The 26181-nt window shown below is 35.2% G+C and overlaps 1 protein-coding gene across 1 annotated transcript; it reads right to left on the bottom strand.

The window, feature by feature from the left end:
• Nucleotides 1-244: 244 nt before the first annotated feature.
• Nucleotides 245-26181, bottom strand: TESMIN (testis expressed metallothionein like protein). The gene is made up of 14 exons (XM_063291065.1): nucleotides 26086-26181; nucleotides 20429-20967; nucleotides 16590-16704; nucleotides 15228-15286; nucleotides 14315-14476; nucleotides 13516-13618; nucleotides 8274-8350; nucleotides 6806-6879; nucleotides 6343-6417; nucleotides 6041-6112; nucleotides 4790-4892; nucleotides 3119-3256; nucleotides 1807-1982; nucleotides 245-591 (listed from the first exon to the last, which is right to left on the bottom strand). The coding sequence occupies exons 1-14, from the start codon at nucleotides 26120-26122 to the stop codon at nucleotides 399-401; spliced, it is 1923 nt and encodes a 640-aa protein (XP_063147135.1). The 5' UTR covers nucleotides 26123-26181; the 3' UTR covers nucleotides 245-398.

The following is a 26181-nucleotide window of genomic DNA, read 5'->3' as shown; positions in this document are numbered from 1 at the left end:
TATGCCATTGTTACAAAACTAGTAAATAAAGCAAATGGAAAACAGTTCTTTTCATTCTAACAATTGAACATTAAAACAGGGGCTTTGCAATTCTTCAGTTTTATATCATCTTTAGTCAGACAGTACTGAACAAAGGGAGGAGTAAGTAAGAGTATACAAATTTTACATGCACACACACACACACACCCTGTTAGGAAATCATTTCAAGAATACTTTAAACATCAGAATAATCCAGTTAACCTTTTTTATTGCTCTGTTAATTTGGAACAAAATAATTATCAATTATGATAATGTAAAAGTAGTAGAAATAGAATAAGAAAATAAACTAAGTGGTTTATACATTTTATCAAAATTAAAAATAATTTCAAGCAATACTTTAGCTCTGCAAGTAAAACACATTATTCTACTTTCAGTCCTTTGGATTTAAATTCAGAGTGAAGAATCTGTGATAAGCATCTCCCAAATTCTTCTAGAATCATTTGTTCAGCTAAGCAAATGGAGTAAGCTTGTTTTTCTGCCTCTTCAGCTTGAGCAAGAAGACAGGCACATGTTGCCTCGACCACTTCCCAGGATATACATGTACTAGACTGCCTATTACAACAAAACAATATATAATTATATTTTAAATAAGTAAACTGATGCAAAGAGAGAATTACTCTACATATTCACCAAACTCTAAATTTACTCATGGCTTAACTAACTGTTCTGTGGCAGACTTGTATCTCAAAACTGACTCATCTCTGAACAGATGTTAAGTGGCAGCAGAAGTCAGTTTGGGATGCCAAACGTTTTTTCAATTTGCAGCTTTCTTCTTGCAACCAATCTCCTTTTATATACAGGTAGCTGGAATCTTGTCAGGAAAAAGGTAGGGACATAGCTGTCTGCAGGAAGGACAAATGCTGAAATTTGAGCCATGCCACAATGCAAACTCCATCTGCAAACTCCGTGTACTTGCATACAATGTTATGACAAAAGACAGACAGACAAAAACCTATTCAATCAATGATTAGATTGTGACAGACATATGAAAGGGGGAGCTTGAATTATGCACGTCTTGTTATTTTGGCATTTTCATGGCTAGCTGCGGATACCTATGGGTACTGGGTGCAAGGTAGAAGCAGGGAACAAATGATGGATTAAGCACCCTGATGTTACCCGCCACTCCTTGCACTCTTTATGCAGTTTTTCAGTGCTTTAGTCCATGCTTTCAGAACTCAACTAACCCCAATGTCAATTTTAGTCTTTAGCCAAGCAATGCAGATTAGTAATAAATGTACTTTTAAAAATACCAAACTAGGGGTAATTTTTCCATAGAAATAGGTAGGCTTCATAGCTGTCTCTCAAACACTTCTATTCCTGAAGTAACTATAAAGTGAATAGTAAATTCTTTAAAAGCTTACTGAAGCTTTCCCTTATTACTAGTCCTTGATTGATTGGATTCAATTTTTAAAAATCTAGATTACACAGGTTTTGAAGATTATAATGCAGTATAATGCAGTTTTTGAGGATTATTTCCAAGTTTTTTATTTGCCTCCATATTGCAATTCAGTATCAACAGGATAATAGTAAGTTCTGGAAAAGTTCTGAAATTGTATGTTGTACAATACACAAACATGTATATTTGTATATGTGTTATAAAGTACAGCTGATACAAATTACTGAGCTCTAATTGGATAACTGTAAATTAAAAGAGCAAACAGAGGTTGGAAAGGACCAGACCGTTAGACTCAAAGGATTATCTAAAAATATTCCAATACTACGAAAGATGTGTCTTAGAAAAATATTACATGGGTAATTAATATTTACCTTTCTTTTTTGGTTTTTGATAATATTTCAGAGTTAGAAAATGATTCAGAATCATTTCCTTCAGTGGTTTTAAATTCCATTTGAATTGGCATATTCATTAGTGTTTTTCGATCAGGGCTTTCTTCATAATTTTTGCATCCAACACATTTGCAGATAGATGAGCACATAATTTTAGCCTACAAAAAACCCAAAAGATTTTAATTCCTAAAAAAATACATGTTATTTAATAAAGGTACACAATAAAAAAATCCAGTGAGATTTGACTATTTTGCAATCCAAACATACGTTTGCTTCACTGGAGATAAATCTCTTGAGTTCAGTGATATTTCTTTCCATTGATCAAATATTCTTTTATCCAGAGAAAGCTTATATATTTTAAAGTGAGAGGATGCAATTTTGCCTAATCCCAGTCCAATCTCCACTTGCCCCACTATTCTAGGAAGTTTTCAACCTCCCTGAAAAATGTTTGGGATTCAAACTGACTTAAAGATGAAGGAGGAATTGGAAAAAAAAATCTCACTCCCTGTTCTGCAAATGGAAATTTTCTGTATCCAGAAGTGTGGTCACAGACATTTAGGATCTAAATCTATGTATTTATTTTAAACCTTTATATAGTTTTTCCAGTTTGACTCCTGATAATTTCATGGATATATATATTAGGGCTGTGTAGTGCTTTGGTTTTTATCTCTAAAAGTTGCTTCAAAGCAGGAACATGAATTTGGCAACTGTCTGCAATACTTAAAGCAATTGCTTCAACTGATACTTGAAGCAGTCCAAGCAGCTTAAAATGCAGCTCTGTTAGAGTGTTGCAGATTGATGCTACATTCATACATTTATGTACTTCAAAGTATCTTTCAGAGATTGAAACCAAAGCATTGCACAACCCTAATAACTGTGTTATCTTCCTGCTTACAGTATAAAAGTGATTTGCCATTACCTTCTCTGGGAATTATTTTGGACTTCCCAATTTTGGGATTTATTGGTGACCTCCTATCCAAGTATTAAAAAGGTCTGACCCTCCCTAGCTTTTCAAGATCAACAAAAGTTGGCTAGCGACTACCATTCAGCATGCCACAGGCAGGCATTTTCTCTTTGTCCTGCTTGTGTTTTCCTATTTGCCATTCACTCAATCCCTTTTTAGCCTTTTTAAAATTTACAAATCCTTTTTTTATTTACAACTACTTACCCCAGTTTTCCCTGATCAGCATACCCGTGGAAGTTCCCCCAAATAAAGACTCTTAATGCTTATTCTGAATATCCTTCAACTATGATAATATTTTTATAAAACTGATTAAAAATATTTTCAACAAACCTCAAAGCATTCACAGTAATTTTTTAGGCACCCTGAACGCTTACAGTTACAACCTTTGTTATGTCTCGGTTTGATATCTCCAAGTTTTCCTTTTCCAATCTTTGGCAAGAAAGCTTCTGGATTTCTGTCAAGACAAGCCTAAAATAAAATATTTTATTCATATAGAATATACCTCTCAAACAATTTTAAGAAAAAATTAGCTTACTTTATTCCTAAAGCAAGCCTTTCCTAAAGATGATTATGTTTCACTCTTTTTCAGAGACAGAAATTACCAAGTATACTATTGCTTCTATTAAATAGAATTAAATAAGGCAAAATGTATGTCAAGCAGAATTGTACTGTCAAATTATCTAAAGCACTGGAATGTATTTTATATGTACATCAAGAATCCTTGATCTGAACCATCAATTCTAAAATGAAGAATTGTAGCATGTTTCACATGTGTTTGAAGAAACCCTTACAAGAGCAGAAAATCAGGAATCTGGTAGTACGTTTTCCAACTAAAACATTCATTCAAAGACATTATCTTTTGTGAGCTGCAGCTGATTCGCAGACCTATGCACCTGATAACAATAAGCCAAATCTTTGATGAAGACTTTTGGTAGTACAAAAATCTCAGATAGCTCAATCTGAATTCAAATCTGCCTGTACTGGCTTTCTGCATCTATAAACCCACTGACCACTAGGGGTAATAGATGAACAGACAGTTACGAGAGGTACTCTACTTTTATCTCCTTGCCTTGTCTAAAAGACTTACTTACAATGCTTCTGCATAACATGTATCCTATTGGTTAGATTGTCTTTTTTTTTCAGGATTTTCATCACTTCCTTCCTCTCAGTTCAGTTCTTTTTTTTACCAAGCTTGTTGTTTCTTTATAAGAGGAGAACATTCTAGGTTGTTAACTCTAGATAGATTTAAGCAATTCAAGCTTTTCTATCACTGTTATTTCCAAAAATACAAGCATCAACATCAAGAATACTTTTTTTTTTTTCCAAAAAATAATATCTTAATTTTAGTGTTTCCCTCTATACACATTCTTCTACTGTGCAAAGGTACCTGCTATCCAGCACTGCAGTGGTAGAAGAAACTCCAGGGTGTAATCCAATGGATTGATTGCTAAAACCCAACAGTCCTGTCTGCAATTCCTTAAAGTAGCCACAACTTTTCTCTCTGCAGCTGCCATATGATCCCAGGAAAAAATGCATTTGGTTTAGGAGTTGTAGACAGTTATCTTCATACCCCTACATGCTCCAAAACATGTTTTTGCCTTTGTATCCAAAGTATCACTCAGATCTGTTAATTGCAGTACCATTCCTACTATTTCCAGCACTTTCCTAATAAAGTTGAACCAAGAACAGCCAACATTCAAGTCACCTGTGGTGAGTTGAAATTGCATCAAGGTGATTGGAGAGAGAGATGTTTTTAATAGAATTTCTCTTCCCCATCTCCCCTAATTGCAGAGATATATGAACAGTGATATGGTGTTTACATATTGGTATACTAAAAGGCTGTTTTAATGAAGACATTTACCCAATTTGTTCTCTTGAATTGATGGAATATGTAAATGCAACTCATTTAAAATACTTTAAAAATAACGTAACAACCTAATGAATATAAAGTAAAAATAATTTGCATACCAAAAATAAAAAAAGAGAACATAGTTGTATTACCTTAATAGCCTTAAACCGTTCTATTTCATGCTGTGGATTGTTATAACAATTATTACAGTTGCAGTTACTACAGAAATCACCATTGGCAAAACAATCGCAGTATCTGTATTTAACAAAGGAAGTATATGAAATTGTTCATAGTTCAACATTTTCAGATATTGCTCATTCTTATCTACTATTTATTTTTATTTATTTAATTTATTTAAAAGACTTGTATGCCCACCCATCTTAGCATCACAACTCTGGGCAGCTCACAAACTATAATAAAACCCATCAAAACAGTAAAACCAACATACAAAAAAAAAAGAAAAAAAAATGAATCCCAGCACCCCAACCAACACTCCCCAACTGATCCACAATTGGGATCCAGCTTCACCTTATCCAATGCCCAAACGAACAGCCAGCTTTTCAACCCCTTCCGGATGGCTAGGAAAATGGAGACTTGCTGGATCCCGGGGGGAGAGTGTTCCACAGAGCAAGGGCCACTGCAGAAAAGGCATGTTGCCTAAGCCCCGCTAGGGAAGGAACCTGGACCGTACCCACCCTACTGGATTGAGAAGCAACTAAGTTGAGTCATATGGATATCTATGAGTTATATCCTTTATATATCTTGCCATGTACATGAGTATTTTGAAGATTGCCAACAAATGCACTTCCAGGAAATCAATTGCTGCTAAAAGGCTCTGGGATACACTTCATATTTTCCAAGCATTTTTATTATATGTTTGTTTGTTTGTTATTTTGTCTTCTGGGATTCCTATCCATTACATGCAGTTATACTATGTTTTGGTATGCATCTAATTTAATGCAAAAGTTATTAAGCAATCTTCCCATCTTCACCATGAGCCATCTTTAAGGTTGTTTAAACAAGAAAAAATACAGAAAGAAAGAGGGCTAAATGAAGTTCAGATAGAGGGAAACTCATATCCTTTTAACATGACCAGTCTTTAGCATATAAGCAACAATTGTTTTCACTTAATACTATGAGGAAGGGAGGAAAATATTAAATTACTAGAGATGCACATTTTGTCATGATTGGTTACTTTGTGCTGTGAATCTTTTAAAATGAAAAGAAAAAGGAGTTGCAGCTTTTGATGTGTCAAAATCATGTCTGTGTCTATTGAAGTATCATATCTGAGTTTCCTACAATAGCATCTACATGATATATTTGAGTATATACAAAAGAAACAAATTAGACTTGGCCTTTCTTACACACCCAAATCATATCTCAATGACATTTTATTTACTTACAGTTTGAGGCACTGAGATTTAGTGCAGTTGCATGGCTTCTTTGATTTTGTATCCCAGGAAGTACAAGGAAACCTAAACAAACACACATGTCACATCTAAACTATAATGAAGTATTTATGGAATAGTGCCTATTAGAGAGATGACACCAACAGAGTGGTAAGGTAACAAGAAAAATGTAACTGTTTAATTTCCAATTCTCCATTTAGTTTCTCTTTTTGGTCTCCATAAACTCTACCTTTTTGATAGAAAGATTAAATTATAAGAAAAAATATTTATTATTTATTGATGTTTAAATTGTATACCTTGCATTTTCATTGGATTTTCTAGCAATTCCAAAGCAGATATTATTATATTGGGGAAAGTGCCGTAGTTTGATCCTAAGATAAATTCATATAAGATAGTTCAGTTTCTGTAAAAAGTTAACATATCTGGAGATCTGAATCAATATATTTAGTTCCAATGTATATTCTCATTGTTCGATTATGTAATATATGATTCCTAATATGAATTTTCCTTTGGATCATGTATAATGCAAAAATTAACAAAGGTTCTCAAAATGTCACCTCTTGCTCACTTGCTTGAAATGAAATATATCTAATTAGAATCTATGTGTAGGCATCAATAAAAAGATACGTACTATATCAAAGTGCTTTGCTTTATTGAAAACAATTGTAAACAATAACTTTTTCAATATGCAGAGATAATTATATAAATGCCTATTTCTTACAATGATGCCAGTGATGTATACATTTTTACTATTCTTACCCAACTAAAGTTAGTTTTGTTGGCTCCTGAAGAGTCAGATCTGAACTGCTTGTATGTATGGATCCATTATCAAGCTGCTCAAAATAAAATCCAAACATTCTATTTGCATTATATTATCATACATTTACACACTATTTAATATTAATATAAAACATGAATAACTCTTATAGAACATCATTTGAAAGAATTGATATTTTAAAATGTTGCTTTCAAGCTATAGCACACTTTCTTCTATTTCTGTTACTACATATTGCACATTGCTGATTAGGAACAGCTACAGATTTTTGAGCAGAACCCCAGAGATCAAAGAGATTATCTGCATGTGCTATTCAATTTCGAACAAATGTTGGAAATGTTTGAAAGAGTGAAAAAGTGAATAGGTGGAACAGGAGAAACTGGAGTGATGTTGAGAGGATTGGAGTAAAAAGAGAAGGGGAGGAAGCAATGGAGAGAGAAAAATTGGCAAATATATTTGGGTGAGAGAGTTGGAAGAGAAAAAGAAATTGATATATAAGTTGTAATTAAAATAAGTAATGAATGATGAAGAAATGGGAAAGAGAGCATGGAAAACAGCAAACCAAAAGGAATGAGGGAATAGCTAGATAATAGTAACCAGGAAAAGGGTAAGGATTAGAGTTGGCTCTGTCATTAGGCAGTATGAGATGGTTGCCGTTAGCTTGGCAAAATCAAATCCAGTCTTTATTACAGTCATAGAGAAGCACAGATCAGCTTGGCAGATATTGGGCGGTAAGGAGATGGCAGGAGTAATAGATATTTGGTTTTCACTTTTTTGAAAGACAAAGCCAGATATTTCAGAGATTACCTTGCTCCAGCTAAGGTAATTGGCTGGAGGAATCCACTCAGGTGAAGGGAAGGATTAAACAGGGGTGAGGGGGGTATCAGAAAAATCTCCCCTGCCAAACTTTTTGTTGCCCAAGTGTATTCTTTCCACTATGAGTCTTGACAGATGCTATACTTTTTCTGTAGCTGTTTTTCAGAAGGGAACCTTTTCTTCCACAGTGCAAGTGAATAGAGAAATTGCATCCTCCATGAATGAATTATACCATTCACTTGCATGAGGCATCGTGGTTGCTTCAATAGTGGTAACTGAAGGCTCCACACAAGCATGCCAACCAATATATCTTAACATATGAAATATATTTATTTATTCATACAAATTTAGAAACTGCCTGACTCCCAACAATTCTGGGTGGCTTACAATTCTCAGCATGGAAAGGAAAAGCATGCTGTTGTTGGGAAGTTACTTTTAGTTTCATTATGAAGTCTTCTATAGAGAAAGCCTATAATGAAATCATACAAATTAGAGTCCATGCATCTGAGCAGCCTATGGCAAGATAATAAAACTATATAGACATCCTTTGGCAAAAAAGAGGGGGCATCAACATATGGTATAAGATTATTAGATTGAAAATATTTTTTTAAAGGAAAAGAAAAAACATATACTTACCTCTTGTGCACAGATATTCAGTTTACCTGCAACTGGCAAAAACTGCCCAAGTACAGATGTTACCGAGTTGCTTGCATCTAATAAGAAAGTGCTTATTGAATGATGTTTGGTGCAACGATGTCTTCAGTACATATCTAGGTAACTAAGACTTACATTATATAAGAACGAAGGTTTTTGCTATAAAATCAACACTTGGTATTTATTGTGATATGTTTATTTCTGAAATAGGAGGATATCCTTTAAGAGGATGCTTGTCTTACTGCTCTGGTAGGCAGAAATATGCTAATAAATCTAGAACTATCAGTTCCTTCCTAGTTGGAGGAACAATATTCTTCCAAATTGAGGTGCCATACCAACAAATAAATGTAGGCAGAAAAATGGAAAACTTGTTCTTACCTGTGAAACAAAAATAGAGTGCAGACTGAGAGAAAATAGAGAAAAGGTAAACAGAATAAATGACAATACTACAAAATAGATCAGGTTGCTTATTGGTAACTGAAGTTCCTCAAGTGGTCATATGTTCACACAAATGAACTTGCATGCCTACATATCGTATCACTATGTTCTAGCTGAGATTTTAGGCAGGAGGGATTATTATTATTATTATGTCTCCATCTCCCTCTGTATATTCAAAATGTTCCTCACATTACCTCAGTTCCTTAAGCTGAAACAGTTAGATTCTCAAAAAAGATAGTATCTATATGGAGATGGAAGGTGGATTATTTGAATGCACAGATCACAACTTAAAGAACCTCAGTTATAAGTAAACTTTCATGATGGTTTTTCTTTCATAATCTCTGTGCATCACACAAATGGGAAAGTAGCAAGTTATATTTACAGGAGATGAGGCAGGCAGTTGAATACTGTACTGAAGAAAGCATAGCTCTACTAAAGTTTATAACTGCCCGAGATTGTGCATCTTATTTATAGTGAGTAACAAATGAGATATTTGAGAAAGAATATCAGAAGAGCAGATGTCTGGTACAGGTCTTCCTAGTAGAATGGGATTGGACTCCATTCTATTAGAATGTTTTTAGAGTCTAAGTGGTGGAAGCGTGTTAGCTGTTATGCAGTATAAATAGTGCCTGAGTGGTAGTAGTAAATACATTGCAAAGAGAAAGTGAGCTCTTGCTTCAGAGTGAAATGACACACAAAAGATCAAGACATGTTATGAAATGTTTTTGTGTAAACCCAGTAAAATAGCCGAGTACATCAATGTTAAGATAATGCAATGAAGTCTTTATCAGTTTCAAAAGTGGTGAGATCAAGATAGAAGTATGGTCTGAGTGACATGAGATGTCAGTATTCTCACTTTCAGTAAGAATGTAACATTTACATGGAGTATGAAACTTGTCTATAAAAAAATGAGAAATGGGAGAAAGAAATTACCCTTACCTTTCCCAAGACAGGAAAAGTTTTTCTCACTGATATGATTGTCAGAAGGAAGATAACCTTCAAAGACAGCAGATGAAACATTAAGTAGTAAGAACTACTTTTGTCATCAAAGCAGAAAGTACCACAGAGATTAAGAAGTACAGATGGATATATGTGGAAAGGTACCTGTGAAGTCACCCAAACATAGTTCCTCTGTGGTTTCCCTTTTCATGAGAACTTAATATGCTTTACAGAATCCCGCTTCCAAAAAAGAAATGATCCCTATATCAATGAACTGACAGGTATCATGTTTTTGTACAATATTTATGCCAAGAGAGCAGCCTTTTCTTCACCATCTTTGTTCTCATCTTCTGTTGTAGAGATTTTCAATTTTTTCATCCTCTCACAAGGAGATTCCTTCAGGAATTCCTTAAGGTTGGGTTAAGAGTTGGGTAACCCTTAAGGTAAAAATTACCCTTATGGAAGATGGAGGCTAATGATGAGAAGGACTAGGTTTGATTGCCCTACTATGAGAGTATCTTTGCCAGCAGGGAATAGGAAAGACAGTGATTAATCAAGCAAGATCTCTCTATTAGACAAAGCTAAAAGAAAGGACAATGACAGGCAAGAAGAGAAAAGAGAAGTGAAATTGAATAAGAAAAAGACTGAAACAAGGAAAGATCTCTCTGCTCATAAAGGAGAGAGATGAAAAAGAAAAGCAGGTTTGTGGCAGTTCTAAGGAAGATGGGCTTCCTAATTAAATAATCCTAGATATGCTTTTGAAAAAAATATTATACATCAACCCAATAATAAAACTAAACATTGATGTTCTGGTTAATGAAAAATACTGTCACCCAAGTGGTCAAAGTAAAATTACTATTTTGCAGCTCTATTTTGCAAGTAGCTGTTTCCCAGTATTTTTTAAAAGATATAATACAGTTATGTTTCATGGTATACTGTGATATTTTCATTTTTGACTCAGAGTTTTTGTATCAATATATGGAAATACTTTAATGTTATAACCCTCAGGATAATAAACTAGTCCTCATGTGACACTCTGGCTATTTGAATCTGAGATCCTTGTAATAGTGAAAGAACCGATCCAAATCCACCTTTCTTTTTTGTTATTCCCTCTTGCCTTTAACTGTGGGAGAAACTTTATCTGTATGAGAGAGCTACATGAACATCCGAGAGATTATTTCTGCATAATGTGCTTAAAATGGTGGTTATAAGAAAAATGATGAGGTCAAAAATATCATGAGGAAACGACAGCAGAATACTCTGACTGAATGGAGCAGAAGATAAAGATTCCCTTGATTTTCTGAGGTAAAATTTCACATGAAGAATGATGACTTGACAGTAATAACTTCTCTATTATTTCTGTTCCATGAAGGGAGAAATTTGAACTCCAATGTGAATTATAAATTGTCTAAGTGCAAAATTCAGTGTGAAGAAAGGTTCCTTCTAGTTTTGGGGGAAGAGGGGGAATATGCAGGAACAGCATGGAACATTTTCTCCTCTAACATAGCCCTGCTACTACCCATTTCCAGTACCTTCCATGTCAAATATACCTCCCTGCTCTGTTGGGCTTCATTAGCAGAAAGGAGATAGAATAATAATTCTTGTTCAGCTGGAGAAATAGCTCCCACATGGGAGACTTGGCATCATAACCAGCAAGCTGCTTGACCCACCCACCCCTTTTTTTTTTAGCCAGAATTCTGATTCCTCTGAGAGTCACAATATAATTCTGGGCTGTCCTCTCATTCCTAGCACCATACATTGTGCCAATAAGGTTTAAATAGTTCATTGATAGAAAGAATAGAAGCATGCACAGAATTTGACAGTTTCATGAGAATGAAATGAGCGCTGCAATACTATGACTCAAGCTCTGTGCATTATATATGTGTATGCAATATAATGATGCACGTATACAACAGATAAAGCTTCAGTCATGACACTCATTTTGTCATTTGTCCCCTTGTCCCCTCATAGATACCCATGAGAAAGGAGAAAAACTATTTCCTTAATAAATACCTGAAAAAGAAAAAATTGGCAAGCAAATACTAGTTTTCTGTCACAGAGTAAGGAGAAACAAAACTGAAAACAGGTTGCTCCCCCTCTAGGGAGGATATTTCCAGCTTCAGTGACATATCACTGCCTATTGGAGCAAACAGGAAATGCAGAGATAAGTTCCTCCACTGCAGGAAAAATAGGCATACAATGATTGACACTTCTTCCAAAATCAACGTGTATTCATTTTTGTGTAAAAAACATAAAAAATAAGAATGCAAAGAGATAATAGTTGTGAAAAAAGTTTGTAAAAGAAAAGAAGTAGTTCTGTAGAAAAGTCTATGAGTTGCATGCAAAATGTCATAGTTTTAATTCTCTATGTTACATGCTTGCGTGGGACTCTAGGAAAGTCTTGACTGAAAAGCTGGAGAATCATTGCCACTTAGCAACATAGAAGATACTTGGCTTTATGGGTCAATAGTGTGAGTTGTTATAAGTTAAATTCCTATGTATTGCCACAATAGGAAAGTTAATAGTTTTTTCCCTCTAAGTTTATCTAAAATACTTACTGTATTTCCTAGTGCACACACACATATCCCCTATCATATGCATTTTAGTAATAAATTGCATGAAAAAAAGCCCTGGCTTAGAGAATATGATCTGCTACTAACTGTGCTCCGTAGTGTCCACTACCTGGGTTCACCTCACCATTATTTTATGTGATTATTTTATATCTCTTCTGTAGCAAACTACCACATTAAAAGAGGCTAATCTTAAAGTTGTTTAGGATGTTTTCTAATACCCATTTATTTGGAAGTAAAACTCATTGGCATATATTATATAAAGATTGAAGTTTTAAAATTAAGCAACAATATGTATTTTCAGGTAGTTTTGTGGTAGGGGAGGGTAAAGGAACTTTAAATGTGTATGTTCAATAGGTTCTTGGAAGTCATCTTAACAATCAATATTTTTTAAAAATCCTGAAATGTTTTATTCTTCTCATTGTTTGCCTTCGTATTGTTTAAAAAAAATGATTGTTATATTTTTTATATAAACATAAACACACACACACACACACATATATATATTATTGGTGCATAATATGCTTTTCATTGTTGATAAAAGAGTGACATCAGGTGGATGGTTTGCATAAATACAGCTAGTTTTTTTTTTAGAATTTCCTCAGGCCTTTTCCCCTTTCCTAATACATAAATGTATATTTTTATTAATTCAATTCAGAAACTTTCTCTTCTCCTACATTCTTACTTCTATTATGGTAAAATTGTACTTTCTTAAAATTTAATATGTTATAGTTTATAATTTGGAAAATGTAATGTTTCAGTTTTACAGATACTGATTAATTTTTTCTGTGTAAAAACTTGCTGAAAATATACAGGCAGGACAAGTATGTAATGATATAGTGGTACCAAAATGTAATAGAATAAATCTAAATAGGAGCATGCATTCTGTGGTCCTTTAGACCAGAAGGTATGGACAGTAGTGAAGAATGATGGAATTTTTTGGTCAAAAATACCACAGGTTGCCAATCCTTGAAAAGCCAAGAAGGGGTTTTGAAGCTGGGCATTGCACTTAATTTTTTGGAAGGAAGGAAGCCACAATTGGCAGGCAGGTAGGACAGTTATATAAAGTAGACATGATCACATCATACACAGGGATGGAATTTTCTGTCCCCCCATATTATTATAGCCTGAATAGATTATATCATAGTTTTCAACACATATATCTATCATTAGAGTTCCATATGAAAGTTTAAGATGTACCAACATAATAAACAATTTGAATATCAGATATATTATTTATACTTTCCAAAATTTAAATATCTATTGAAGATACTTACGCTGTTCTTGATACTGGGGAACCAAATGAATGGCTTTCAATTCTCTTGTCTCAGTATTGTTTACACAAAGTATATGAGTGCCACTTTTCAACTGACATATTATCTAAAATGCATAACCAATTATTAGTTTGTTATAATTTTCATTCTAAGTAGCAGAATTATTTATGCAAAAAAACCTCACTAAAATTGTTACTTAAAACCAGCGTGTTAATTTCTGATATTAACTCTGAATATTTGTGTAGTATTGGAAGAATATACATACTGTAGATGTTCATACTCACTTATAAAATGCTAAATTTATACTTTACATTTCTGTTTATTACACTTAGATTGCAATCTTATGTACATTTATCAGGGAATATGTCTTATTAAACTGAAAGTGTCTTATTACTTCTGAATTAAAGAGTTTAAGATTGAACTCTAATCTTATGCATTAAATAATTAAAAAGAAGTCTGAGTGTCTGCATACACATGAGAGAGGAGAAGGAAGACCACAACCTATCCATGCCTACTAGTGGCTTGTACCCCCAATCTATTTTCTACTACCACCTGTGACCTTCAAGTGGATAATGATTGCCCATTTGTATTATGCAAACAATATCTGATAAGCTTTTAAAAAAAATAACGGAATATGTGTGGTGCCACTTAGAGAGCTATGTTAACCATAAAAACCCCCCTGAAAGATACATAGATTACCCAAGGATCTTTTAATAAAAACATGCAATGTTCTTTAATACAAATATACAAGTTACATATACAAAGTTCTCTAATACAAATATAACCAAGGAGTTATATTTACCACTTGAGGATTGGAATAATTTCTCTGTGAACAAGTGGGTTCCTCCACAGCATTTTGTGCAACTGCCAGATTGTGGCCTGCTTCTGCACCATTTGAACTGTGAAAAACACCTTCTTCAGAATTATTTGCTGCAAGGCTAACAGCTGTCTCTTTAACCTCACCCTGAAATACAAGCAATTTCATATTTTAAATGGGATATATTGTGTTGGAATATTAAGAAAAAGAATAAAATTTAATAACATTTCAACAGAACATGCTGACACTGATATGTAAATGAGAATTTCAAATTGCTACTGTTTTTAATTGCCATTAAAATATTTTTAAAAGGAATGTTCCATTTTCTTTTAACAAGTAACTAAAGAATGAAAAGCAACAAAGAAAATATGGGAAAAAATATTTTGGAACTTCTCCAGGGGAATGCCTGCCTTATGATCTGTTGCCACTTGGTTTTTAAGGGTTTCATCAAAGACCCCTACATAGTTAGTAGTTGTAAGATAGGGCATTTTTATTTATATTTATTTTTATTCAATTTATAAACTGAATGTTTATGTTTTTCAACAATCCTAAAGCAGACTGTATTAGGGTATTTGTCTTTGTGGTTTGTCTCTTTATTTAAAGTATTTGTATTCTTTTCCATTACCAAAAACAAACAAATAAACCCTCACTTGGAATAAAAATGATACAACAAAAAGCATGAGAGATACAGTAACATAAATGACTAACATGTATAATAAATAGTCTGAAAACATAATTCAGGGAACATACAGTATAGATACAGTACATAAAAACATAGAAAGTTCAGCTTCAGAAAACCTTCAAAGAGGTGAGGAATGGGTGATTCTGCTTGAATGAATGTGGATCTAATTCATAAATTCCTACCAGATAGTGAGATAAATGTCAAATGAATACTTACGAATTCATCACAAACAGGATCAGTATCCTGAGGTAAAACAGGGATACCATTGCAAGATTCTATTGTGCAAAACAAATGTGAAAAAATTATATGGAGGAATTATTATTATTATTATTAGTAGTAGTAGTAGTAGTAGTAGTACTATAACCCACTGAATTCAAAAAGAAAAATAACTTTGGAAGTACATGTCTGAGATGAATTCAAGTATACCCCTCAGTACTGAAAACTAAACATTCTTTCCAAATGGAGCATGTAATAAAGGAAAGCTAACTGAAGTTTGGCAATAAAGTTCATCAGAAGCCTCTAGTGAGAGATCCCTAACCACCTTCCAACATAGGAATATGGCTGTACATGAGGTGAGATAATGAACATGTCAGAAAAACATGAAAAGACCATAATTGAGACTGAACACAGTACTGACACCAATAATAGCATCTCAAACTCTGTTTTCACAGCATTAGCTGAAGCTGAACAGAACTTGTGGCATGCCTGCATTGTATAGAATAGTTATCTATTAGTTGTGGTTGTTTGACTGATAGAGTTTGCCACAATATTACTATCACCTTGCCATGGAGACCAAGAACAAGAACGTTACTATATCTGACATAGACATCTGTTCTATGTGCTATCCTTTTTGGCTGTCTCAGAAAACAAGCTGCAACTGAAGCAACCTCAAAAAGCATTTTCACACTGTCATCAATAACAGAAAAGTATGTTTCTATTGATGCACCCAACACAGCTAAAAGTAAACAACTTTGGGAGCTGTAATTCAGTGACATCTGGCAAGCTATCGCACCGTATTTCTATTTATACAATTATCAGTCTTTAAACATTAACATATTTTAAAGAAATATATCCAGTTAGTATATTGTATATACAGTATACATATATTGTATACTATATAGTATATAATCCATTGGGGGAGATGGACAGTGGCAAAATTTGAAAAACAAACAAACAAACAAACAAACAAATATTTATAGAAACATACCTGCACAATTCATGTATACTTTTAACAGTGAAAAGGCAAAAAATCAAGGTTTTTGATACAGAATTCCCATTTATAAAAATCCAGTGATAAGCCTTTTCTACTAGAGGAAGGGTTGAGTAGGCAAGTTTTAAATTTTTTTGCCCACCTGCAGTTCTCTGCCTCTTTGGAAAACTCTTTTGAACCACCTCAAATAATGTGCAATGTGGCATAGACAGCTAAAGGAAGAACAGTTAAAATATTCTTCCTATGGGAGGCTCACCTGAATCTTAGTCCCATCGTAAATAGGAAGATTTTTTTCCATTTGCAGGAGGAATATCCTGGTTGCAGTCTAATTCATTCAAACATAGAACTGATATTTTAAAATCACTTACCATCAGAGCATCCTGGTAAGATTTGTGACATTGTAGAATTATTAACAATTCCTTTGATTTGGTCACAAGAAACAGCGCTATTTGCATTTGAAGGAGTTAATAAAGGTCTTAGTACCTAGGAAACAAAGCAGGCATACTATTGAAACTTAAACTATTATTTACATTGTAGAAATATTTTCTCACCTAAGTTGTAGCACCTCATTTTTCTGATCAACTATCTTTTGCAGCTATATTGTATAATTCTTCTCTACATCACAATCCATTCTTATAGAGACCTCCAGAACAGATTTCTGAAGGGAGTAAGGAGTTTAAGACAGTTGGATACATTAGCAATAACCTATGGTCCTTATATAACCATAATGAATAAGTTTTTTTTTTTTTAAAGTGCCTTAAATCAAGCTTGACTCCTGGTAAAGGTGTCCATATAGTTATCTTAGTAGCATTCAGAAGTGGTTTGTAATCATGTTCTTCTACAATTTTTCTTTCTCTTCCCAGCTTATATTCTGCAGATATGCCACAGATTAGCACTTGGTAGAGTAGCCACGAAGGTCTTTAAAAAGATAGTCAAATGCTATGATGTGTCTATTCCTACAAAGATCAGAATCATGCAAATCATGGTATTCCCTGTGACACTCTATGGAAGCAAAAGTTGGACTTTGAAGAAGCAGGATAGGAAGACTATTGATGCCTTTGAACTTTGGTGTTGGAGAAGACTCCTGAGAATACTGTGGACAGGCAAGAAAACAAACCGATGGATCATTGAATAAATCAACCCAAAGTTCTCACTTTTAGTGCCCATCTACTTATTAAGCCAATACCATCTTGCTTTCTTTGACTAGTCACAGAAACATAAAACCCACCTTATGCTCAGTCAGACTACTGATTCATCTAGTCCAATATTGTTAACAATAAATATGGAACATACATTCAGGTACTTTTGCAGCCTGAGATGAAAGATATATGGTGACTTTCATTCCTATGTCTCCCATTTATTGAACAGGCAGTTGAAACTAGTAACAAATAAGATTTGTCATTGCTGAATGCTGGCTCAGAAGTATGGTAACAGTTACTTGCCTGAGGAGGAATGGCCATGCAGCTGCCAATCTCTTCCCTGAACATCAGCTGCTTGAGGCTGTAGACTCATTCTGCCTAGTTATAGGACTGAATCCATGGAGTCCTTGGTGTTCTCTGAGCCTTGTTGTTTTCTTGCAGATGTTTCATTGCCAGACTAGGCAACATCTTCAGTGATGTTGTCTGCCAATGAAAGGTCTGCAAAAAAACAAGGCTCAGAGAGCGCCAAGGACTCCACAGTTCAACCCTGAGCTACAAATATTCCCTTCGATTAGGATTGAATCTGCATTTTGCCTTGTTTGTACACACAAACAAGCTCCTGATCTGAAATTTTCCATAGAAGCCTCTCATGTTCAAAAGCACTGTAACTCTTGAATATTTGTTACTAGGTTTAATTAAAAAAAAGAATGCTGGAAACAGAGCTAGACCAGGCAAATTATTTAACTAAGACCACCCATCGAGGAAAGGATACAGATGAGATATTTATCATCAAGTTTAGGTCATTCCTGTAACATTTCCTATTGAAGTATCTGTTTTGCAGAAGACAAGTCAGTAAGACTGATGAAAAACTAGCTCAAAATTAGAAATTGAAAAGAAAAATGGGATCTGACTTTCTAACTTCAATTCTCCAATATTATCCTATTTAATTAATTTATTCATTTATTTTTCACCAATAACTTCTCAAGTTTCCCCCTGAAAGACTAGATCACCTGATACATTATTCAAGATTTTTAATTCCTCTTAAAATTAATTTCCATCTTGAAAAAAGCATCCACCTATCTTTTCTGCTTCTTTGCTAAAGAGAGAGAGAAAATTTCCCATTTAATCACTCTTCATCCATCTTAGATAAGTCCTAATCCAATAGTAATCCAATACCATAGACTGACTGAGACTGGATTTATAGATTTACCTAAGAATAAGTCATATTGGAGTTAGTAGGATTAATTCTGAGTACTGATATATAAAATTGTCTGTAAGGCTGAGTTCACACACTGCAATAAGCCATAATAGTTGATCTTTAGATTGTGTTGTGTGAATGCAGACATTGTGGCTTGTAAACCATATCTAATGCTTAGTGTGCTGTTTTTAATAAAGTATAGTTAAGCAAACCATGACTTACTAGAGTATGTGAACCAGCCATTACACCAGGAAACCAAGAGTGAGAAGTGAGGTGAGTCAGGCTTCTTCAATGGCCACAATGATTGACCCGTACAAATTAGTGCAGAAATGCAGCTATTCCTGCTACATACAGAAGCTTTCCATTTGTAGAATATCTTGTGATAGCAGCATTACAAAGATGGGACCAAGCACAATGAAAAGGATACAGCAATAACACAGACACATGAGCATACTGGAACCCAGATCTAGTAATGACTTTCTTCCCTAAAATAATTAATTTTAAAAAGATAAAAGGGAGACATTGTGGCTTAATACATATTCTGGTTAAATTGATGGAAAGTACTACTAAAATAAAGAATAAATCTTGCTGAAGAACCAATAACATATGCAAAAATAAATCCTCTCTCACTAACCTAGTCTCTTTTGAAACATCAGAACATGAAAGTGGAGGGATTCTATAGATTGCGCATTTAGACTTTCAAAAGGCTTTACACAAATCTTCTCACCAACCGTTCCTGAACTGAACTACCAGAGTTGGGTTAAGAAGACAGCTCCTTTTATGTATTAGCCCAAGGAATTACAGAACAGGAAGCAGGGGGAAAAAATAATTTTTTCACAGTGAAACAAGCTGGCTGTGCTTGCACATACACGCATAAACAGCAGGAAACAGCTTCCAGAGCAGTTGTGCAAGCCTGGAAAAAGATGCCGTTGATCTAAAGATTTTTTTAAAAAAATGCTTTGTACGTGTTCCCATGTGTTCTGAATCACCTGTTTTGAAAGATTTGGACAGCCAATCTTCTAAATTATCAGTTCTTAAAATGGAGACTTGTAGACTAGAATGCTCTAAGTATGTATGGGCACCAAAGCTTTTTAACTTTAGATATGGTCTGGAAATGGAAGAGAATAATCCAGATTCAAAGGCAACATGCCATCAATACCATTCAATAGAAGCAAAAATGTCCTCTTGCTCTGGTTATGTTTTTCCACATGTATTTTGCTGATCACTATATGATGCAGAATCTATTTGTATAATAATTAACAGATATATACAGTAAGTTTTCTCATTCAAACTATCAGGGCTAAAGTATTATTTCAGGGCTAAAATACATCCTGTACATTCTGTAAGTTAAAAAATAAGGAGTTACATCCAATTGTGTTCATCCGGTAACCTAATAGCTTTTAATAATATATAAAATCTTTCAAATCTGAAACATCTTGGAATACTCCAATCTGAGTTCAAAGCAGTTTTGACCTCAAAATGCTCCAAACAACTCTTCAGAACTCAAAATAGTAGTTTTGAACTTGAAATAGAACACTTTTGAGTCCAAAGCATTTTGAATTTAAAATTTTTGTACACCTCTAACAGATTCTTTCCCCACTTTCAGCCCTTTTATCTCCAAATCTGTTCTAATGAAAGACCCCCTGAAGCAAATGTGGGGCTATGGTGATGAATAAGAGAAACTCATGTCATACATCTTCATGTTCACTTGTATGATGATAATGTAACCCAGCACTCTTAAATTGTTTTAGATTTAACAACCATACTGAATAATGTAATTAATTACAGTATACTGTAACTAGAATATAATAAAGTACAATAAATAATGACTATGGTATTTTCTAAATGGTAAATAGAAGCACAGTCTTACTGGTATAATTTCTCTATTTGTACTGACTGCTCCATCAGGAGTGTTGGTGCCAATAGATAGCACAGTATTTCTATCTTGTGTCATTAAAGAAGAAGAAAATTGAACACTGTATGAATGCAGCTGCAGTTCTGGTAAATATGCACATCTTGCTGCTTCTGAAGGAGCTTCTTCGGATAATTTTTCATATTTTCCAAGGATTTCATCACAATAATCTTGTGTACATGGTTGCATTTTTACCTCAAGCACTGCATTTTCATTTTCCCTGTTAAAAGTATGTTTCAAATGATCAACTGCAGTTTCACTCATGCAATTTAAACAAGTATCTTGACTGCAATGGAATCCTTTTTCAACTGGTTTATTTAGTAAATCAGTCTTAAGGTTATGGTTTTCAGAACTAAATGCAAGTCCATTATCTGTCCTGGAAATTCCAGCAAGAGTTAGATGATTTTCCATAGGTACTGTTAAAATTTCAGACTGGCTGTGTTTCATCTCAATGGAGACATGTCCTAAACCAGTTTTCATCTTGGCAAATGTTTCAGCTTCAAAATAAGCAAACAAAAATAAGCAAGAAAATATGGAACATATAACTCTAATCATAAACTTAATTACGCTGTTCTCTATACATATTGGGACAATATGTTATATATGCCAGACCTCATCCTTATACTCTAAGTAAATGGAAATGCTTATTTTTGCTATTAATTTATTATATATGAACATCTGGGCTTAACTTGTGTTACATACAGATTTACATTTTAAATGCATGATATGAACAACATTGCAATTCTTTCTATACATCTGAAATACTAAAACACTTTCTTACGAAAGAAAAAATAATCTGTTTACATTAGACATAGGTGAAAGTTTTATCATTCTATTGTTCCTGATACCTGTATTTCTATGAAAATATACATCTATGCCAATATACTTTAGATATCACCCAATATACTTCGGAAAATTTAACTTTCCCAATATGTTGGAAAATTTAGCTTTCCCAATATGTTTGAAACATCCTTCCCCCAGAGGTCGAACAGGCCCCTTTGCTCCTGGACTTCCGAAAAAGGCTAAAGACCTGGTTTTGTCAGCAGGCTTGGAATGGGAGGGGGAATAGTTATACCTGGGGCTGGCTAGTGCCCTAAGTGATTTTGAGGGGCGTCCTACACTCATGGACTGATTAAAATCTCTTGCCACTTAGATTTTACTATATTCTTATTTTATTGTATTGTTAGACTGAAATGGTTTTAAGTTTTAACTGCATTTTATTGTAAACTGCCCAGAGTCCCCCATGAGGGGGAGATGGGCGGTGAATAAATGTATAAATAAATAAATAAATAAATAAAAATGTTGTTTATTATTACATTTATAAGATGGGCATATTTATTTTCATATTCTGGACTGGGGTCATTTAGAATTATTTAAAGTAAACACGAACAATCATGCTTTCATATCTGGTGGCAATTTTGTAAAGCTCAGCAATGCTGGAATATGATTAATACCAGTATGAAAGAAATCCTAAATGATGAATTCTCATTTCAACTTCTGATATTTTTATTACACTTTACTAATCCATGTATTTCCTCAAAGTATACTGAATGATCTTTGTACATGCTAACTGCTACAAGGATATTATAGGTTTTTTACTGCAAAAGTCATTTGATTCTCTCAAGGAAAGAACAGCTAATCAAGTTGTGGGAGTATGCCTTGATACCTAGAATAACTTCGTATCTTAAAAGTAAATCTAACACAGAATTTAACTCAAATTGGATACCATTTGTAGATTACAATTTAACACATAGTGTGTATATCCAAAAATTGTGTTACTCTGTTTAGAGTCTACATGTAATTTTATACGATTTCCAAATAAGAACAGATTTTGGCAATATGGATAGAATTTATTATAGCTTACAATCTCACTTGGTGATTTATACTGTTTTGACCGTGGTTACTGATATTCCTGATTTACTTAAATAGTGATTTTCAGTCCTTTAAAATGATGTAATATATCCAATTAACTAATGATATGCTGGAAAACTATAATCTCCATGACATTTGTTTAATCATTTGTATTTTGTTCTTTTAGCTTTTTGTTCTTTCTTTGTTTATATATCTCATTTAAAACATTTAACAAAATAAGAAATAGAAAAAAGCAAATACAATTTGTGTTATGAAGCACAATTTCAAAACAGGCTAGACTGTAATATGCATATCAGTAGGTCCACTTGGTAAATTAATGTTTACCAACATTAATGTTCAAAATGTTCAGAGCATTACAACCTGTGCTTTACAACATTATTTCATCTGGGTAACTCTTTGCCTTATGGTTCCCCTATTCTCCTACATGAACAGAAACTGTAGGTTAATGTTAGGAAGGGGGAACTTACATTGTATAATATCAACTTCATCTATTGTAGATTATTTATTTATTTAATATGCAGTACCATCATATTCCATAGGGATTCATGGTAGTGTACATTACTGTACAAACTAAAATAATTGTAACAGTACAGTAATACAAAAATAATTTTAAACTGTCAAACCTTTTCATAAATGATATTTTAAAAGTTCCAATAGGTGTACTGATGAAGATCTTAACTAAGTACACTTTGAATAGCTCAGATTTTAAGGTTTCTCTAAGGTCAGGAGTGGTGGATCTGAATTTCTGGTGGAAGACTCTTCTTTAGGGTAGGTTCCAATGCCGATGAACAACGTAATCTTGTTTTCCAAGGAACTCACGTGAGGATTAGGCGTATATAATATGCTGATCGTGTGAAATGATTCTACACACTAATTTCATCACCTCTTCAGCAAAGGATCATTACCTTGCCGTGGTGCTGGAGCTTGAGTACCTCAATGATGCCATGAGCTAGACCGTGAAGGGCCACCCAAGATGGGAAGGTCATGACAGAGAGGTCAGACTAAATGTGATCCCTGGGGAAGGTAATGGCAACCCACCCCAGTATTCTTGCCGTGAAAACTAAATGGATCAGTACAACCAGAGATATGTTGGTATACCATCGGAAGATGAGACTCCCAGGTTGGAAGATGGTCAAAATGCTACTGGGGAGGAACAGAGGATGCGTTCAACTAGCCCCAGACGTGATGACGCAGCTAGCTCAAAGCCGAAAGGACAGCTAGCGGCTGACAGTGCTGGTGGCGAACGGTGAATCCGATGTTCTAAGGATCAACACACCATTGGAACCTGGAATGTAAGATCTATGAGCCAGGGCAAATTGGATGTGGTTATTGGTGAGATGTCAAGATTAAAGATAGACATTTTGGGCGTCAGTGAACTGAAATGGACTGGAATGGGCCACTTCACATCAAATGACCATCAGATCTGCTACTGTGGACAAGAGGACCACAGAAGAAATGGAGTAGCCTTCATAATTAATAGTAAAGTGGCTAAAGCAGTGCTCGGATACAATCCAAAAAATGATACAATGATCTCAATTCAAATTCAGGGCAAGCCATCTAACATCACAGTGATCCAAATATATGCCCCGACCACAGATGCTGAAGAAGCTGAAGTAGAGCAGTTCTATGAGGATCTGCAGCACCTACTGGACAACACGCCTAAAAGAGATGTTATTTTCATCACAGGTAGACTTCAGCAATTCATGGAGCGAGAATTGCCAGATGTACAAGCTGGGTTTAGAAAAGGCAGAGGAACTAGGGACCAAATTGCCAATATCCGCTGGATAATGGAAAAAGCCAGGGAGTTTCAGAAAAACATCTATTTCTGTTTTATTGACTATTCTAAAGCCTTTGACTGTGTGGACCATAACAAATTGTGGCAAGTTCTTAGCAGTATGGGGATACCAAGTCATCTTGTATGCCTCCTGAAGAATCTGTATAACGACCAAGTAGCAACAGTAAGAACAGACCACAGAACAACGGACTGGTTTAAGATTGGGAAAGGAGTACGGCAGGGCTGTATACTCTCACCCTACCTATTCAACTTGTACGCAGAACACATCATGCGACATGCTGGGCTTGAGGAATCCAAGGCTGGGGTTAAAATCACTGGAAGAAACATTAACGATCTCAGATATGCAGATGATACCACTTTGATGGCTGAAAGCAAAGAGGAACTGAGGAGCCTTATGATGAAGGTGAAAGAAGAAAGTGCAAAAGCTGGCTTGCAGCTAAACCTCAAAAAAACCAAGATTATGGCAACCAGCTTGATTGATAACTGAGGGAGGCAAACAGAGGGAGAAAATGTAGAAGCAGTGAAAGACTTTGTATTTCTAGGTGCGAAGATTACTGCAAATGCTGACTGCAGTCAGGAAATCAGAAGACGTTTAATCCTTGGAAGAAGAGCAATGACAAAATAGTTAAGAGCTGAGACATCACACTGACAACAAAGGTCCGCATAGTTAAAGGAATGGTATTCCCAGTAGTAGGTACTGGGAATAGGTACCACTTCGGCGGGCAGGTAACGGCGTTCCGTGTAGTCATGCTGGCCACATGACCATTGAAGTGTCTACAGACAAACGCCAGGTCTTCGGCTTTGAAATGGAGATGAGCACTGCCCCCTAGAGTTGGACACGACTGGACTTTACCTTTACCTTTATTCCTAGTAGTAACATATGGCTGCGAGAGCTGGACCATAAGGAAGGTTGAGAGAAGGAAGATAGATGCTTTTAAACTGTGGTGCTGGAGGAAAATTCTGAGAGTGCCTTGGACTGCAAGAAGATCAAACCAGTCCATACTCCAGGAAATAAAGCCAGGCTGCTCACTTGAGGGAATGATATTAAAGGCAAAACTGAAATACTTTGGCCACATAATGAGAAGACAGGACACCCTGGAGAAGATGCTGATGCTAGGGAGAGTGGAGGGCAAAAGGAAGAGGGGCCGACCAAGGGCAAGATGGATGGATGATAGTCTAGAGGTGACGGACTCGTCCCTGGGGGAGCTGGGGGTGTTGACGACCGACAGGAAGCTCTGGCTTGGGCTGGTCCATGAAGTCACGAAGAGTCGGAAGCAACTGAACGAATAAACAATTTCATCACCTGTGTACCAAATCAATCAAAGAGGAATATAGTTATCTACAGCTGCTTCAGAAATGCTTTTTATGCATTGTGCATAGTGGAAATATTGTTGGGTCATACATGCAGTAGTTTGTTTCCTTTTCACTAAATATACACACATATAGATACCTCTGAAAATAATGAAAATAATGGGTAGTTGTGGCTGGGGAAGGTGATGACTGGGGAAGGCAATGGCACACCACCCCGCTATAGTCTGCCGAGAAAAGGTAGCAAAAGCGGAGTCCCTCCAAAGGGTCAGACATGACTCAGTGCTTGCACAGGGGACCTTTCGCCTTTTTTTTTTTGTGGCTCTCTCATGTATGGTCGAAGATGGGCTGCCTCACACTTTACAATGCTAGCTGTGTCTGTCACAGACAGAACTTGTGGGTACATCAGAGTTTAATAAGCGTTCATTATCTTTATCTACATACATCCGTAAGTTGCAACTGCCGGATAGACAAGTACCTCAAGCAAGTCTAAGGACTACAGATCTGACCCCTCAAAATGTTTCCCCAACCTGTGGGTGTGGGCGGGTGGCGGTGTGCGGGCGCATGTCACATGAGGTGAACATGTCCTGGCAGGTCATTCGTACATACGTCTACATTTCTCTCTGTCTTTCCCGCTCACCTTCCCCCTCTGCAGATTCCCGCCTTTTCCCTTCCATCGTTCTTACGAGCACTTGCTCTAATTTGCGGAGGAAGAGCCGTTGGGCGAGGCGAGGAG

Source organism: Candoia aspera, chromosome 1 (genome assembly GCF_035149785.1).
Source record: "Candoia aspera isolate rCanAsp1 chromosome 1, rCanAsp1.hap2, whole genome shotgun sequence".
NCBI classification, from domain to species: domain Eukaryota; kingdom Metazoa; phylum Chordata; class Lepidosauria; order Squamata; family Boidae; genus Candoia; species Candoia aspera.
The sequence above is the reverse complement of the archived record's forward strand: the minus strand, read 5'-3'. Positions and strand labels throughout refer to the sequence as shown.

Excerpts from the sequence above, each read along its gene's own strand:
- TESMIN (XM_063291065.1), bottom strand. The coding sequence starts at position 26,122 with ATGGAAGGGAAAAGGCGGGAATCTGCAGAGGGGGAAG. Across the intron at positions 20,968-26,085 it reads GGAATCTGCAGAGGGGGAAG|CTGAAACATTTGCCAAGATG; the intron begins GTGAGCGGGAAA and ends CTTATTTTGAAG. Across the intron at positions 16,705-20,428 it reads CAAATAGAGAAATTATACCA|GTACTAAGACCTTTATTAAC; the intron begins GTAAGACTGTGC and ends TTTGTTTCCTAG.